Raw genomic sequence first — 15,911 nt, 5'->3', positions numbered from 1 at the left:
ATTCTGCCTGGGAGAAGGGTTGGGTCGATTCGGAACACTGAAATAAATACAAGATGGATTATTAGTGGAAATCCTTTTTTAAATGTATAATTTAAAGGAATAAATCTTATCATTTTGAAATAAAGTGAGGATTATTGTTATACAATTGGATAGGCACTGCTTAAATTAAATGACTACAAATTAAAATATTTAGATGCTAAGATAATGGTAAAAAGAAAACCCACTGGTAAAAAAATAAACAGCTAATTCACAACGATAGGAAAAAAAGTACTATATAAATTAATAATTTTGAATGTATCTAATATTAATTTGAAAACATTTACTTATTGGTAATACAGCGCCATATCGAGTGACGTTATAAGTAAGATCGGGGTATCCTATCACCCCTGTTTCCTAGACAGATTTTCTAATCTTATTACACATTTACTTATTGTGAATATGGATTTTTTTTTTTAATTATTGGTAATTTTCACTATATTTAAAAATCCTTTCTCGTTTTTAAGTGGTCATTTTAATATTTGTTATTATTGATCTAACTCATAAGACAGATTCTTAATTACAGGTTGATTAAAAAAAAAATATGTTTAGAAAAATTTTAAATTGATAAATAATACACTCACACAGTAGAAATTTATATCATACAAATGTCTGGATAATAAGTGTAATAAACTTTAATTAGAAAATAAACGTTAACTGGAATAAAAACCTTGAATATTGGTTTTAGAATCTTCTAGTAACATAGAGAGTATTTTTCTCTGTATTTTCTCATTAAATATTTAAATATATAGTTAAAAAATCATTTTCTGTTTCACTGTAGCCTTGAGCCAACCCTGTGAGTTCGGGAGCCCTCCGGGGTTCACCCAACCTCATTAAGTGTGTACCCTTAATTTGGTGAAATTCTGGCGGTCGAGCGTGATTCTGACCAAATCACCTCCTTGCACAACCATTGGTATAGTAAAAGTGCATCCTCACGAAGAACTGCACTCCTGCCCTTCGCATGTATCGTAGTAGTATAGATTTCTTTTTTAATACTTAAACAAATAGAATTGAGTGAAAATCAGTATTAACATTTTCAAATATTTATCAGTAATGATTTAATAATCTAATGATTTGAGGATTAAATAAAATGACGGATATTATAGTACACGATTATTGCTTTGTGAATAATTATTACTTTTATTAATTTTTGTTCATTATTTTTAAATTAGTTTTCGGTTGTAAAATAGGTTGTTTTTTAAAAAATAAAAAAGTTTTAATTATAAGATAAAAAACTAATTAACATATGAAATGAAATGAATTGATAAATAATGTTATTCTGAAAAAAAAATTCCGTTAAGTACAACTAACATTCTTGAAACTTAATGTACATTCGTTACCACAAGCCAAAATGGCAATAAATGATTAAACAACATTAACAAGTAATTAATAATATATAACATTTCAATATTAAGGTTAAGATTCATCAACTAAAAAAAAAAAAAAAAAAAAATCAACAAATATATAAGCTGAGTTAAGGTAAGTATATAGTTTTTGTTGAACTAAATGAAAACAGCACATCATTTCACTATCGATAAAATCGATTTCCTTTGATATATCAGTAAACTACAAGAAATTATTAGTTTCCAAAGCGACAAAAGGACTGCTTCTGAATTCATGGCCTTATGGTACCAAGGGACCACGAACTTGGCTCTAGATTACCAAAGTTTTATTTCAAGATAACTGAGATAAATGGTAAGTTTATAATAAATGTTCCCATGGGTCATTGACTAGAGTAGGGTCCGATGTAGACCGAACCTCCTTCCTCCCGCGAGTTCGGTTATCATGACTAAGGGTTGCCTATGCTCTCTGTAACTCGTAGAGAAGAAACAAATAAACTAATCTGGCCGAAATAGTAGGTAATAATATAAAAATTAAAAAAAAAAAATGTATTTAATATTCTATATTTTATATTATAATACATTCCGAAAATTTAGTAAAATAAATTACTTATAAAAAAAAAAAATCATATGCGTAAAAGGAGTATTTTTTTAATGGATCTATTATTTCAATTTTTTTTTATTTATGTCTGAGAACCCACGGCCGAGGTGAGTGATAAGCGCTGAGATCTTCCGGAGTTATGCTTTTTCCTTCCAAATTGGTGGAACAAGCATGGTTCGGAGTTACTCGATCTGAGTTTAAATATTGGTTAAAGGAAGAAATATATTAACGTTTATTCACTACAAATTTGAATAATTTTTTTTAATCTATTTATTATTTTGATAATACTTAATATATATATTTTTGTTAATATAGGGTGAATGCGCCTTCTTATCGCTATAACCAATAAGAGTATAATCCAATGGTCTATGTATTATTTAATGATAAATAATAATTAAAAAAAACTTCAATTGTTTCAATTAATATTCAAGTATAAAATAATAATAAATATTATGAATAAAATAAACAACGGGGAATAGCGTGAGATGAAACCATATACTATTAAGTTGAATAAAATTGCCGTATAAAGTTACCAGAATGTATAACGAAAAAATCAGTAAAAAGATAATGGGTGTGAATCTGATGTGCAAGTGTCCCATGAGCAGACCAAAATGTAGATGGAAAGATTGTTTAAGATCCGATGTTAGCGATTTTTATTTTTATAGAATTCCTTAATAAATGCCGAATTAGTATTTAGTAAAGAAATACTGATTTTGCAACAACGATTATAAAGGAGGTCAATTTTTCAATATTTTGATCACGTTCAAGCGTAAGATTTTTTCCCGAAATAGCACTGGTTCCAATCCGGACTCGGGAGGCGAGCCTCCAACAATGGTCAGCATAGGGTGGAACCTGCAGATAACCCCCGTATGTCAGAAATCACTAAGAAGGAAGTAAAAAATAAAAAAAAAAAAGGAAGATTTTTTCCAACTAAGGGTACCAACTTTACGAGTTTGGCTGGACCCCCAGAGCTCCAGAACCCACAGGGATGACTCATGGTTACAGAATAAATAATTAGTTGCCACAGCCGGATTCAAACCTGGGTTCTTTGAGTTAGTAGAACAGCGCCTTACCATTGTATCTAAATAAATAAAACAAATTAAAAAAAAAATTACTCAGAAACTTGGTCCCTTATAACAGCTTGGAGGTTTGAAATTTATTATACCACAACTTTTGTACAAAAAAAAAACCCTAATAAAACTAAATAAAAATCGAACTTTTTTCTTTTGTTGGCTATTAGTGGAACAAAGCAAGTTTGAAGTTAGTAAGTGTTAAACAATTCAAACAAAGATAAATTTGATTACTAGAGCTAGACAGGAGATTTGACAGATGCAGGACATGACTGCAATGGTGCACTCACAGAATGATTGACAGATGTACTGTACATACCTACTGACATTCCCATGTGGCTTTCCGCAGAACATTTGGAGTATAAATTGAATAATAGAAGTATCATGTACAGTGTGAGCGTAAAATAATAATACATACAGTTAATTACGTGACAATGATGCTTTGTTTTTCACCTTCGATATAATTAATTAAATAATTAGGATGGCATTAGGGCTAAATGAGGCTGTTTTTGATAAAATTAATTACGACACAAAATAAAATAACGAAAATAAATTCCTTTTTGTTTCAGAGAAGGTTATGTTAACTGTCTAACAGAAAATAGATTGACTCACAACCATAAAAGTAGTAAATCATAATAAAAAAATTATTTATTACTTTTTAAAATATTTATCAATTAAACATGAAATAAAAAAACTAATAATATTTTAGATTGACCTTTTAATAACCGATACTACATCTCAAAAAGGAATAAAATGAAACAATTCAATTCCCTGAGTATGATCATATTAATTATGATATAAACTCCACTTTAATATCAAGAATATTTCAAGCCAATAAAATTAATTAATTTTTTTATTATTATTTCGTTTAAGAGAGTATTTATTTTGACATTCTGTAATAAAGTTGAAATTATTAAAATTGTGATTATGAGTTGATATAAATTAATTACAATTTTAAATGTCAGTTTCAGGTTCCACATAATTTATAAAACCCACGCTATTACGATTATTATAAAAAGTTTTGAAATGTGTTTTTATCTTATTCTGGAAAATGTAATAAAATTGAATCATAATCATTGTGAAGGCTGTAGACTAATTTTTTTTAAATACTTTTTATTTATTGATAGATATTACAATCTGCCACACAGTTGTGGGCAATTGGTAATAGTGATGAATGATCACATTCATACTAAAATAAAATAAAAATAAATCTCTCTTAAAATGTATATATTTAGAATATATTATATTACTTAGAAAAATAAAATAAAATAAGAATGAAAAATAAATGAAAAAAAAATACATAAAAATAAATAAAATATCTCTTAAAATATATACAAAATGAAGGATAAACAAAATGAACATAATCAAACTATGTGTATGAAAAAATAAATAAATAAAATAATACAATCTCTAGTCACATTTACACTTTTATATACAATATTTTCACAATCGAAGGATCACAGAGCCCACTCTATCCTCAACGTGTGAGGGACAGAGCAGAGCTCAAAAGACTAGACTAAAATAAAAATTTATTTTACTTACAATGCAATATGCAACTTAAGGAGGTCTTTTATATACTAAATACAAAAATAAAATATGATTTCACTCGAAACCTGAAGTGAAACAATCTGTTTTAAGCAGTTAAAACAAAAAAAAAAAAAAAATCTTTTCATCATGCATCTTATAATTTCACAGAAAATCTAGATAATGCAAGTAATCATGAAATATATTCAGAAAATATCAATATAATATATGCGGAACAGATAAATTTGAATAAATAATATAATATTTTCTTTTGTACAAACGAAAATGGCTTAGCAGGAATTCCTGTAGAGTGCACTAAAACCAAATTCATTTCTTCGTTTTAACTAAATTAAGATATTTGATGGTGATTTTCAATAATTATTAATGGTTCCAGGTATAAGAAATAATCTTTTTGGAAGATATTTAAAAATAAAAAAACTCAAATTTGAATTTAATCAAGCTAATGACGTAAATAAATAATTTATGAGTTACAATAAATTATACTACATTTGTAGTATTATTAAATGCTTATACAAGATTCTTATAACATACTAGAATGCTATGTAATGCTTCGCTAGATTTGAAGATGTCTTATTAAAAAAAAATCTTGTATCCATTTTAAATTAGTTTATATCTATTATAAATGTTTGGATTAAGTGATAAAAAGATATTTGATTGTTACGATAGCATTCGGAGAATGCTTTAAAAAAATTGTTAATTTTGGTTCTATTTGGATTTTTTTTCATTTTAAAAGTAATTTAACTATCTACTCTGTTATTACATATATAATGTATGAACAAATTAATCTGTTTTTCTATCCACCTATAGTCTTTAATTTCGTTCATAGCTATCTATCTCCTGGACCGAATTGTGGTCGTATCTTCATTTTTTAGATAAATGAAGATCATATCATTTTCAATCAGGTATAGTCTATGAAAAAATAAATAATTTTTGAAGTATCTATAATGTTTAATTTTGATCATATTTTTTTTTCTACTGGAGATATCTAATACCTTTCTTGAACGACATGAAATATTTGAAAAACAAAAACACAAATAAATCAGCCCCTTAGTTGAAAAGTTTTTTAAGGATATAATAAAGTCAACAAAAAAATTGAGTTCAATAGAATGAGAGCTGGAAAAATCAGTTTAATTGATAAAAATAAATATCAACAAGAATCTACGGGAGCCAAAAATAATTCAAATGGTGACTTAGGAGCAAATGTTTGAAAATATAAAAAAAAAAAAAAAAAAAATTCATTACATAATAAAAAGAATATTGTGAAAATTAGTTTTTTATGATAAACAGTGTATGCTATTATAAATATGTGGAATTAAATTGGTTCATTATTTCTTTTAATCAATTCCAAATAATGCTATAAATTAAATAAGAATCTCTACGTTGAAGTATATATGTTTAAAAAATTAATAACCATTTTAAGGTTACTCACAAAAATAATAAAAATGGTCATTTATATGTCAACCCTTTATCGAAATATATTTGTATTTTAAATCCCATTTACCAGTAGGAAGATCGTACGAACGATATTGAACTTCCAATATACACCGGATCGCAATATGACAAACATTTTCACAATTCACAAAGTCAAATGTCTATAAATAAATTCCATTTGAATACCAAATCGTAACTGGACAGAGGTGTGCATTTCAACGACTGACGCACCTACCTAATGAGATATTCCACATTGATGACGGCTCACTGTAGGACAAGAGTCAAATAGGAGGAAAAAATTTAGTTATTTCATTCCTAATTTTGATCAATTTAATAAAAACTATGTATAAATTACAAGTCAAAATTGATGAGTCTGCCAAGTATAGATAGAGGGAATAAAAAGTAGCGGCTGTTTAAAAAAAAACTTGATTTTTCATTCCGAGCTCTACATCTTTAAAACCACCATCACTAGAAAACCAAAGAGAACATCATTTAAAGTAGAGTAAAATTTTATAAAATACGAACCTTCATAATCACAAATGTATATTAGCACTCAAATTAAAACCAGTTTAATGTATTCGAAAGTAAATAATAAATTGATTTGTAAGTAGTTCGGACAAACGTTTATGTGAAAAGTGATATTCATTAGTTTTTATTATAAAAACTACTACTTACGAAGATACGTGAAATAAACTACTTTATAGTAAGTTCAATTATCTTTATTTTGAGTTCTGGCAGACGTATGTACGTCTTTTGGATCCTGATGTATATTTTTCAAAAATCAATAATTTAATCTGAAAAATTATAAATTAACATTTTATAAATTTATTTTGTCAAATATCATAAAAAAATACTACTCCTACGAAGAAAAACGTTATGAACTTTTGTATATTACATTTAGCTTTACTAAATATACTTTTTTTGTATATTTAGACTACCTTTAAACACCTACCTGGCAAACGCTCTAAACTTCCCATTCACTACAAAAAATTATTATACACTATGATAATCAGACCAATTTGGACATATGGAATTGAGCTTTGGGGCTCTACCAAACCATCGAAATTCTTCCGCATCTATTCCTTGCAATTCAAATGAAAAATTAATTTTTTTTTAAAGTTTTGAAACATCAGGTTTGAAACAGTCTTTATTCCCCCTCACTATACTTGGTGGACTCTTCAATTTTTAATACCAATAATTTATAGTTTTCATTAAAGTAATAAAAAATTTGGGTGAAATAACTGAATTTTTTTTTCTCCCCGGCTCTTGTACTACTAAAACCTACCTAAAGAGTATATGGAAAACTATTCGAAACTAGAAAGTAAGCAAAGTATGTTCGATGCAATAGTTTTCAAGAACATATAATGTTGGAAAAGGATTCTATTCTGAATACATTAGGAGACAATGTGGTCACAACAGACGCTTAGAAACCAATTGGATTGGAAACAATATTTAGGGGTTTTGAGTGCTCCTAAATGTCTCGAGACCGAGTTATTCTATGTCTGATAGGATAGAAAAAATTACTATCTGAGTTACCCTAAACTGGCGGGTCACGATAGATGTGTGTGGCTAGGCGTTGTCTTGATGGAACAGGACACTTCTTCTGTTGGCTAATTCGAAATTATATTAGTGCGAAATGTTACTTTGACAACGAGATAAATTTGAAATTGTTTGATTGATACTTTACGAGTTATCGATCACTACAGCCATCTTCCGTAAAAATAATTGATTTCTTTTTCTCCAATCTAATGTATTTGTACAAAATATATGTATATATATTTTCAAGGTATGTTGAACATTGTTTTACGTAAGTGGTACAAAACTGTAGACAAAATATTCCTATTCACTCAGATAAAGTTCGACAAACAGCAAAACTAATATCAACACTGCAAGAGATTAATAATGAAATTATTATCTCAAAAAGAATATAGGATCATGATGTACATAATAGAATAATTTTATTATATGATTAATAATAAAATTAAAAAATGAAATCATCTGTGAATATCTTGGTAGTTTGTAAAAATTATGTTATAACTATTAAAAAGGTTAAAAAAAAAAATGCTTATATTCATAACATTATTCTAACAACTTGAAAATGGAAAAAAAAAATTATCAATAGCAATATTTAAATAATTTTTTCTTAATAGCTGAGTTTTACTAATATTGATGTATAAACGATGGTTACTGAACAAAGGCAAGTTGCCTGTAATAAAAAGTCTAGTTTTATTTACTACTTGTAAGAGATCTATTCCTTAACTGATTTAATATTTAGTAATTGGTATTATTCATGGGGAAAATTGTAGTATCAATGAATAGGATAACATGACCTATTATAGTATATTATCTCCACAGAAAGAATTCTTTAATAACAATGTTTCATTCTAATTATTTGCACAGATTTATTTATATTATTTTTCCAAACTCCAATAACATAAAACAAAAAGTTTAATTATTAAAACGCGATCAAGGAGTAATTTCTTAACAAGATATAATATAATGATATAAATTTTAATATAAATTTCAATGGATTGGAGTTTTAGATATTTTTATTTTAAATAGTACTATACTATTGTCTTTTTGTATAGTTGAAACGTACACTGAGTGTTCTTTTATTAATTTTATTTTTTAGTAGTTAGTTATATTTTAGTCATTAATTTTTTCTTTTATTTTGATTTTTTTTAAAATTATTTTATATGATTTTTCTTATCTCATACGAAAATTGTATTTATTTATTTACTTACTAGGCTAACCTCCTCTGTATATCTCGATATTATGACGGATGTAAATAACTAAAATACATTTAAATAAAATTGTACAATAAAAACCTCTCAAAATACTAAGTTACTTATACTTATGTATTGATTATATTCCTGGTTAATGTGAAGTATATTGAATCGCACGTTATTAAATAAATATCCAATATTATGTATAGAATTAATTCAAAAACTCTCAACTGAATTATCGCAAAGATAATTATTTTATATGCTCACAAGTATTTAAGATAAGATATAATTTTTCTCAAACTGTGATGGACATAAAAATCCAAAACGGCAATTTAACCAGAATCAGTTAACTGTGCCAGGACACCACCAGCCCTGAAATATTCACCGGGGGTAACCCATCCTCTTTACAGCCCCCAGAGGGTTTAGTAGACTCACATCATGGCCTCTACTAAATCTTACTAAATGTTTGTCTTACTTCTTTACTCCTCTTGATGGGTAGGGCCAGGAGGTGGGTTCGGTAAACACGGCGAATTTAGGATAGAGCTTCGATTATTGGCCAAATAACAGCCAGTCGTAAATCTAACTAAAGGGAAGGGCTTGAGGTATGAGACCACTAACGCGAAACTCTATTCCATCAATTTGATGTTGAATTGAAAAATATATAAATAAATAAAAATTTTATATAAAAACATAAGAATTTGTCTGATAATTTGAAATTATTTCAGCAACATCATATAAGATAATTTATAAGATATCATAATCACACATAATTTACAAGATGATAAAAAAAAAAAATCTTGAAATACCTATGATATAATATGGTATTTCGTATATAGATGACATTAGCCTAGTAACATATATTCTACATAGAGATAATTGACCCTTTAGAGGGAAGCATATTTTCGAGAATACAACAAGGATAATACAAAATTCAACCCATTCATGAATATCGAAGAAATTTAAATTTCATTTTGCATATTAGGAAAATGATACTTTTCTCGCAACGGCAACTTTGTTGGAAAAATAAAAATTCGCAGGACCTTGTTGGGCTGAGATAATTTGGGATACCAGGCCTACAGATAGGCAGAATTTTTTCCTAAACGTCAAGAACGTGAATATTTAATTATCAGTGAGAAAGATATGAGATTCTTGTTAATTAAATTAGTAATTATTCCTCTCTTTTAAATAAATGTGTTCAGCTATTATCAATCTTATTTCATTGAAATTTTTGTGAGCTTTAATCCTTTGATGATGCGACTACATACATTCCTGGACATTTTAGACAAACTATTTTATTTAAAATAAGGAGAGGATTTTTAATTAAAAATGGTATAATCTATTTTCTTTGACAGATCTACTTATTAATTCTGGTTGATTGCATCGAAATTAAGGCATAAAACCTGTTGGTTATCAACGCCTGTGATTTATACGGAAAAACTATCAACCATTTTTCGAAATATTATTACTTTCATTTATATTTTCTTTTTAACTTTCAAATTTACTTGCTATATTTTTTTTAGCTCATTGACTATAATAAGGCCGCATTCAAAAATATTTTTTGGATACTCTTCGTTATAGCACTTAAATATGAGTTTTTGAGTTGATTAAAGTAATATATTAAAAGGATTATTTAATTACTTATGGCACGTAAAAATAATTTTATTATTTGGAAAATTTAGGAATAAGCTATTTATGATTTGAAACTTACCTCGTATAAAGATTTCGTTATTTACTTCGATAAACCAAAATAGATAAGCCAACATTTGCCGACTGATTAAAAAATCTAGTTACAAGACCAAATCAATACTACTACTAATGAAAAATACGACATCTCTCACAATATAAATTGTAAACAGTTATAAATATGACAGAGGATTCAGACCACTTGCCTTATTTTAAATATTTCATTTAGACAGAAAGCCTGAATGAATAAGTAATGCTCATCGTTAGAGAAACGAAGAAAAAAAATCTTTTTCCTTTCCTTCAGAAAAATAATATTTTATAAATAAAAAAGAAAAAAAAAAGGGGGGAGCGAAATGGAAAAATGAACAACAGAGGTTTTGGAGAATAAGAAATTGTGAGGAAAAAATTAGTCTAATAGAAATTAAATATATAATAAGGAATGTTTTAAAAATTGATTAAATTCTTTATAAATGAATGTATCGCAATGTATAAAGTAATTATATAAATATAAAGTAATTTAAAAGATTTCAGTACATTTAATCCCAACCTTTTATAATTTTTATAAAATGGCACTTTTTTTTATTATACTTCAAATAATCGGTTAATATAAAAATCTAATGAATAGATTTTTCACGCTCCATTTTTAAAATTAACTACGAGCAAATCCAACTAAAATTCGATACAGATTAAGCATTATTTTTTATGTTTAAAATGAAAAAAAAAATAATAAGTTGTATAGATTTTACAATTCACAAACATGAAAAGGTTAGTGATTACCTGAAAATAAAAAGTATATATACACTATTTTATTCTAAACGATGTTTTATTTTTTAGTAAGATGTATCTTAAATAGTACATGATTATTTAATATAAATATATTTTTTAAAAAACCGTAATATAGCCAGAGAAAAAAAACAGTAATCTAAAATTTTTTTACTGTATTTTTTTTTATTTTGTTGAAATTCTGACACGCCTAATTAAAAAAATGTTTGAAACAACAATTTTATAAACTTATTAAATTTGTTTAGTCCTTCACATCAGTATGAGTTGTTTAAATTATAAATAACACTAAACATTATAAATTTTACTCCAAATTATTAAAAAACAATTAAAATTTAGAAGATTAAACAAACATTAAATTATATATTTCATTATTCAAATTCCAATTCTTACAATCCATAATATTTCGAAAATCCTCAATGCTCCTTACTTTGTCACAAATAAAATGAGACATAAAGAACTTAATGTTCCATATGTAACCAATCTAGCCCGAACCAGATGCCATTCCTTCCATTATAAACTCCCTAACCACCCAAACCCCCAAGTTCCTAACCTAGCTTCCTCTTTCATTCCTGATAATCTTACAAGGCGCCTGAAAAAAAAAAAATTGCCACGAGATCTGCTAATGTAAAAACGTCATTACAGTGCTACCATTGGGTAGTTTCTCTAAACGGCTGTATCACTCCATTATAAACTAAAATCAAATTTACTGGATGTATGTACAGTTGTAAATAGCAATAAATAAAATTTAATCTATATAATTTTTCAACAAATTACTAAGAACTAGTCAGAAGCCGGAATTGAAAAAATTAAATCATAAATGATAAACACAAAATAATATTGCTAAAGCTTCATCTGGAAATAAATACCTTGAATCTTTCAAAATTCGGTCATTGAATTGAATTTTCCTAAACTCCTTGGAGTGTTCTGAAATTAAATATACATTTTCCCAATCCACTATCTAGAAGTAAAATCTACATCAAGAAAATTGTATGGCGAAAACTCCAGAGAAATTCATACTCAGCGTTTCTAAATAAATGAATTTCAATATATTTAATATATACTTTTTTCATGCAAGAAAATGATAAAAATTAACAGTGTTACATTTTTTTCAATATCAAATAAATAATTATATTATTTCAATTTCTTGAGACAAGGTAATTATTTATTAAATAAATCTAAACTTGTATCCTTTTTTGTCTCAACACTTTTTATTTCAACACTCCAATGTTTCGGCCATTTTAGCCATCCTCAAGGACATCATCAATTATAAATTCTTCCTCACATTAAATTTAAAATTTCTTTTGCAGGCTATTCTGCCCAGGTCATTCATTAATTATAAGTTAAAAGCCTTTTTTTTTAAATTAAAATCATAAATACCTTAATCTTCTTATTTTAAAATTATCCACCAAATCACTACCATTTACACAAACCATTTATAACCTCCCACTCACACGTGTGAGTAGCCTGTAAAAGAAATTTTAAATTTAATGTGAGGAAGAATTTATAATTGAAGATGTCCTTGAGGATGGCTAAAATGGCCGAAACGTTGGACTGTTGAAATAAAAAGTGTTGAGACAAAAAAAGATACAAGTTTTGATTTATTTAATAAATCAAATAAATAGTTATAGATATTTTGAAAATGAAGATCAAATAAACATAAAGTAAAACTATAAAAACAAAAAAAAACAATAGAGAATTCGCAAACCGTGGAACAATAGCATGCAAATGATGTATGTATATTTTTAAAATCTAAAAAAAAACATAAAACACTTACTAGACTATATAATGCATCAGATATATAAAACAAAATCAAATTTTAAATTGCAAAAACTACAACAATAAAGACGTTAAAAAAAAAAATCTTAACCGTTAAAGTTTTTCAAAAGGCATAACTAAATGTAGTTTTGTGTATTTCTGTGTAAAAAAAAAGAAGGAAAAAATCTAAGAAATCTACATTAGTTGTTGAAATAACATTACCTGCTGGTATGAGAGAGAGAGGCGTGGCGTGTTTTTTTTTTAATTGTATTTCTCAAAAATCTCAAGTGATTTGACAAAAAAATGAAATAGGACTCACCATTCTGAGCTTGCACATCTTTGAGAAGGATTGCGACAGCGAGGAGAATGACAGGTCCGCCCATCTTCCCCATCGGGGTCGCCTAAAACGAAAACACTATACCCACCATCATCATCATCACCGCAGGTCTGAAGCTGCTACCATCCTTGAGAGCTGCATACAATTCACTTCTGTTAGGTCGGGTAGGTTGGGAACAGGATAATAGGAGAGTCAGGATTGTCTTCAATCTTAACAATTTGAAAATAATTACATTGGTAAATAGAAACATTAAATCTTAGTGGAGATCATGTAAAGAAAAGAAACAAAAATAGATAATCAACCAAGTCCTATCCCATAAGTGGTATTTTTTACCTAGTTTTCTTTAGTAAAAATATAGAAGGAAGATAGAGGACATGGAGCTAAGTACGTTGTGGCGAAGGTCTCAGAGAACATGCTCCAAGTTCAATTCCCGCCTTGTAAATCAATGCTTATTTCGCAGTGCCTCCAAGAAATGAATCTTGACATTCATCAATGGATCCTAAATAGCTCACCCGATGATAATTCCCGAGACTCATCGAAACCATAGATCTATCCATTTTGAAATGACAGCCAATAAGATCTTTCATACATATATAAAGATTCATAAAAAAATAAATCATAAAGTGTTTTAGAATCACTTTCTCAAAGCATTCCAAAAAAAAAACACAATAAATAATAATAATTATTATTATTGTATAAATGGATGGACAGATTGGGTAACTCCATTTTTTTTTCTCAGCAATTTTGGCTCCGGATGCCTTTATACTAAATCTGTCACCTTATGCTATAATGTCCCTCAATTGGAAGGAAAAAGTTATTTTCTAAAAACTAAAACTACACGTATTTTAAGGTGAATTATGTAGTTATTTGAAAGTAAACAAAATTCGAAACTCAGCGTTAACGAACGATTGTTTCTTTGGAGAAAGATGAATCAGTGAATGAATGAATATTTTTACCACTTTTTAGTGTATTTCGTTTATACACGAAAAAGAGTTAACTAAAATAACACAACGGGTTTGAGAGGGAAAAAAGTACCCAACTGCACATTATCGTAGATTTTAATTTCACTAGGTAACTCAAATATTCACAGCATGTTTATTACTAGTCGAGTTTATTTTTGAATACTCTTCAAAAAAGTGAACGAGTTAAGAGTATTGGAGTATCCAGCAGGTCTTTTAATGGGGAAAGAAAGGATAACAGAGAATCACAATGTAATGAAAATATTACAAACAAGTAAAACGTACGAAATATATACCATATGAGCCACGAATAAAAAGCTTTATAATTCTAAGAAGTCATTCAAGCCGTACTAAAGACTAACAAAAAAGCACTCATTACAACAAGCGCTTACAAAAATCATAGTGAAACGTCTATGATGAATGCTCCCTGACCTGAGAGTAATTCATAAAAGCACACCCCGGTTTTATTTTAAATTATTATACAAAACTGAAATCGTATAGGAAGTTCGACCCCTTCACAACGGACACATCTCCACCGATTGCAGACACAAGGGTGCTAAAGGCTATTTGCGTTTTAATCAATAAAACATGAAGACAAAATCACATAAAGAAAAAAATTCCTTTTATTTTTCTAGGTATTAACTCTAGTCTAATAAGAGGTTTACTCGGAAAAGTAAAAAAAAAGACCTTATGCATTATTTAAGTTTCAAAGATTTTTTTCTAAATTTTTGATCCCGTCGCTTCTGACAGCTTTCACAGAAATTCTCTCCTTTACTCATATTACTGTACTTAAAGCACGTTAAACCTAAAAGGCCTCAGTCTTTTTAGGTCTTTAAAATAAAAACGTTGAAAACGATACCGAGTAAATTTCAAAAGGGAAAAGAAAGATTATTTTGTGTGACTATTTTTTTTTTCGTACCCTCCATAAGAAAAGGAAAAAGGAAAATAGCTACATGGAATGTTAGTTGAGGTCGGTATCCTTTTTCAACCATCGGTATTTTAAGGTTTTATTTAAATTGTACACTGTATGTGAAGGATCAAGGGCGCAAAGTGCGCATTTTGTGTGACTAGTGACTAGATATGCGACTATGGACTAAGTCGTTCGTACTTGAATGGTTTCAATGGGTACAAGCATAAAAATTCCCATTTCTTGGCCGACCAACACTTGAACTTGTCAAGGAATTAAAAGAAACGGAATTTAAAGTGTTTCAGAACACGACATAAATTAACAAATTTAATAAATGGAATATGGTCCGGATGCGGTCAAATAAAACTCAAATAGTAATAACTATTTTAATAGTTAATACTATTTTAAAGTTTTAAATTTACCGGATATAAAGACCGTGATGGTAATTTCAATGAAAAAGCTAGGTGAAAATTGAAAAACCAACAGTAATAATTTTATTCAATTGCATAGAAGCCATCTTTAAATTAAAAAATCAAGCAACATTAACATTTTAAAATAGTGATTACTATCTATGAGTTTTATTTTACCGCACCCAGACCATATTCGATTTATTAGGGGTATTCATGATGTTGTGTTAAATGTTAAATGTTTTACTATGTTAAATGTTATAGCTATAAGATTGTGAGCAGCCCTATTTGAAGTCATGTTAAACGTTAAATGCATAAGAGCCCCTAGCGG

At 27.8% G+C, this 15,911-nt stretch overlaps 1 protein-coding gene across 13 annotated transcripts in view; it reads right to left on the bottom strand.

The window, feature by feature from the left end:
- Positions 1-15,911, bottom strand: part of Lar (tyrosine-protein phosphatase Lar) — a 969,819-nt gene that overhangs the window by 459,240 nt on the left and 494,668 nt on the right. For 12 of the 13 annotated variants that reach the window (XM_067045667.1, XM_067045668.1, XM_067045669.1 and 9 more), the window contains one exon: positions 13,290-13,371. In XM_067045667.1, coding sequence (XP_066901768.1) covers positions 13,290-13,362 — 73 coding nt within the window. In that variant the 5' untranslated portion in view covers positions 13,363-13,371. Of the gene's footprint in view, positions 1-13,289; positions 13,443-15,911 lie in introns of all 13 variants that reach the window. The other variant, XM_067045670.1, reaches the window with a different exon arrangement.

Source organism: Halyomorpha halys, unplaced genomic scaffold, assembly GCF_000696795.3.
Source record: "Halyomorpha halys isolate HHAL.00 unplaced genomic scaffold, Hhal_1.1 Scaffold438.1, whole genome shotgun sequence".
NCBI lineage: Eukaryota > Metazoa > Arthropoda > Insecta > Hemiptera > Pentatomidae > Halyomorpha > Halyomorpha halys.
Note: the sequence above shows the minus strand (reverse complement) of the source record. Positions and strands in the feature narration are given on the sequence as shown.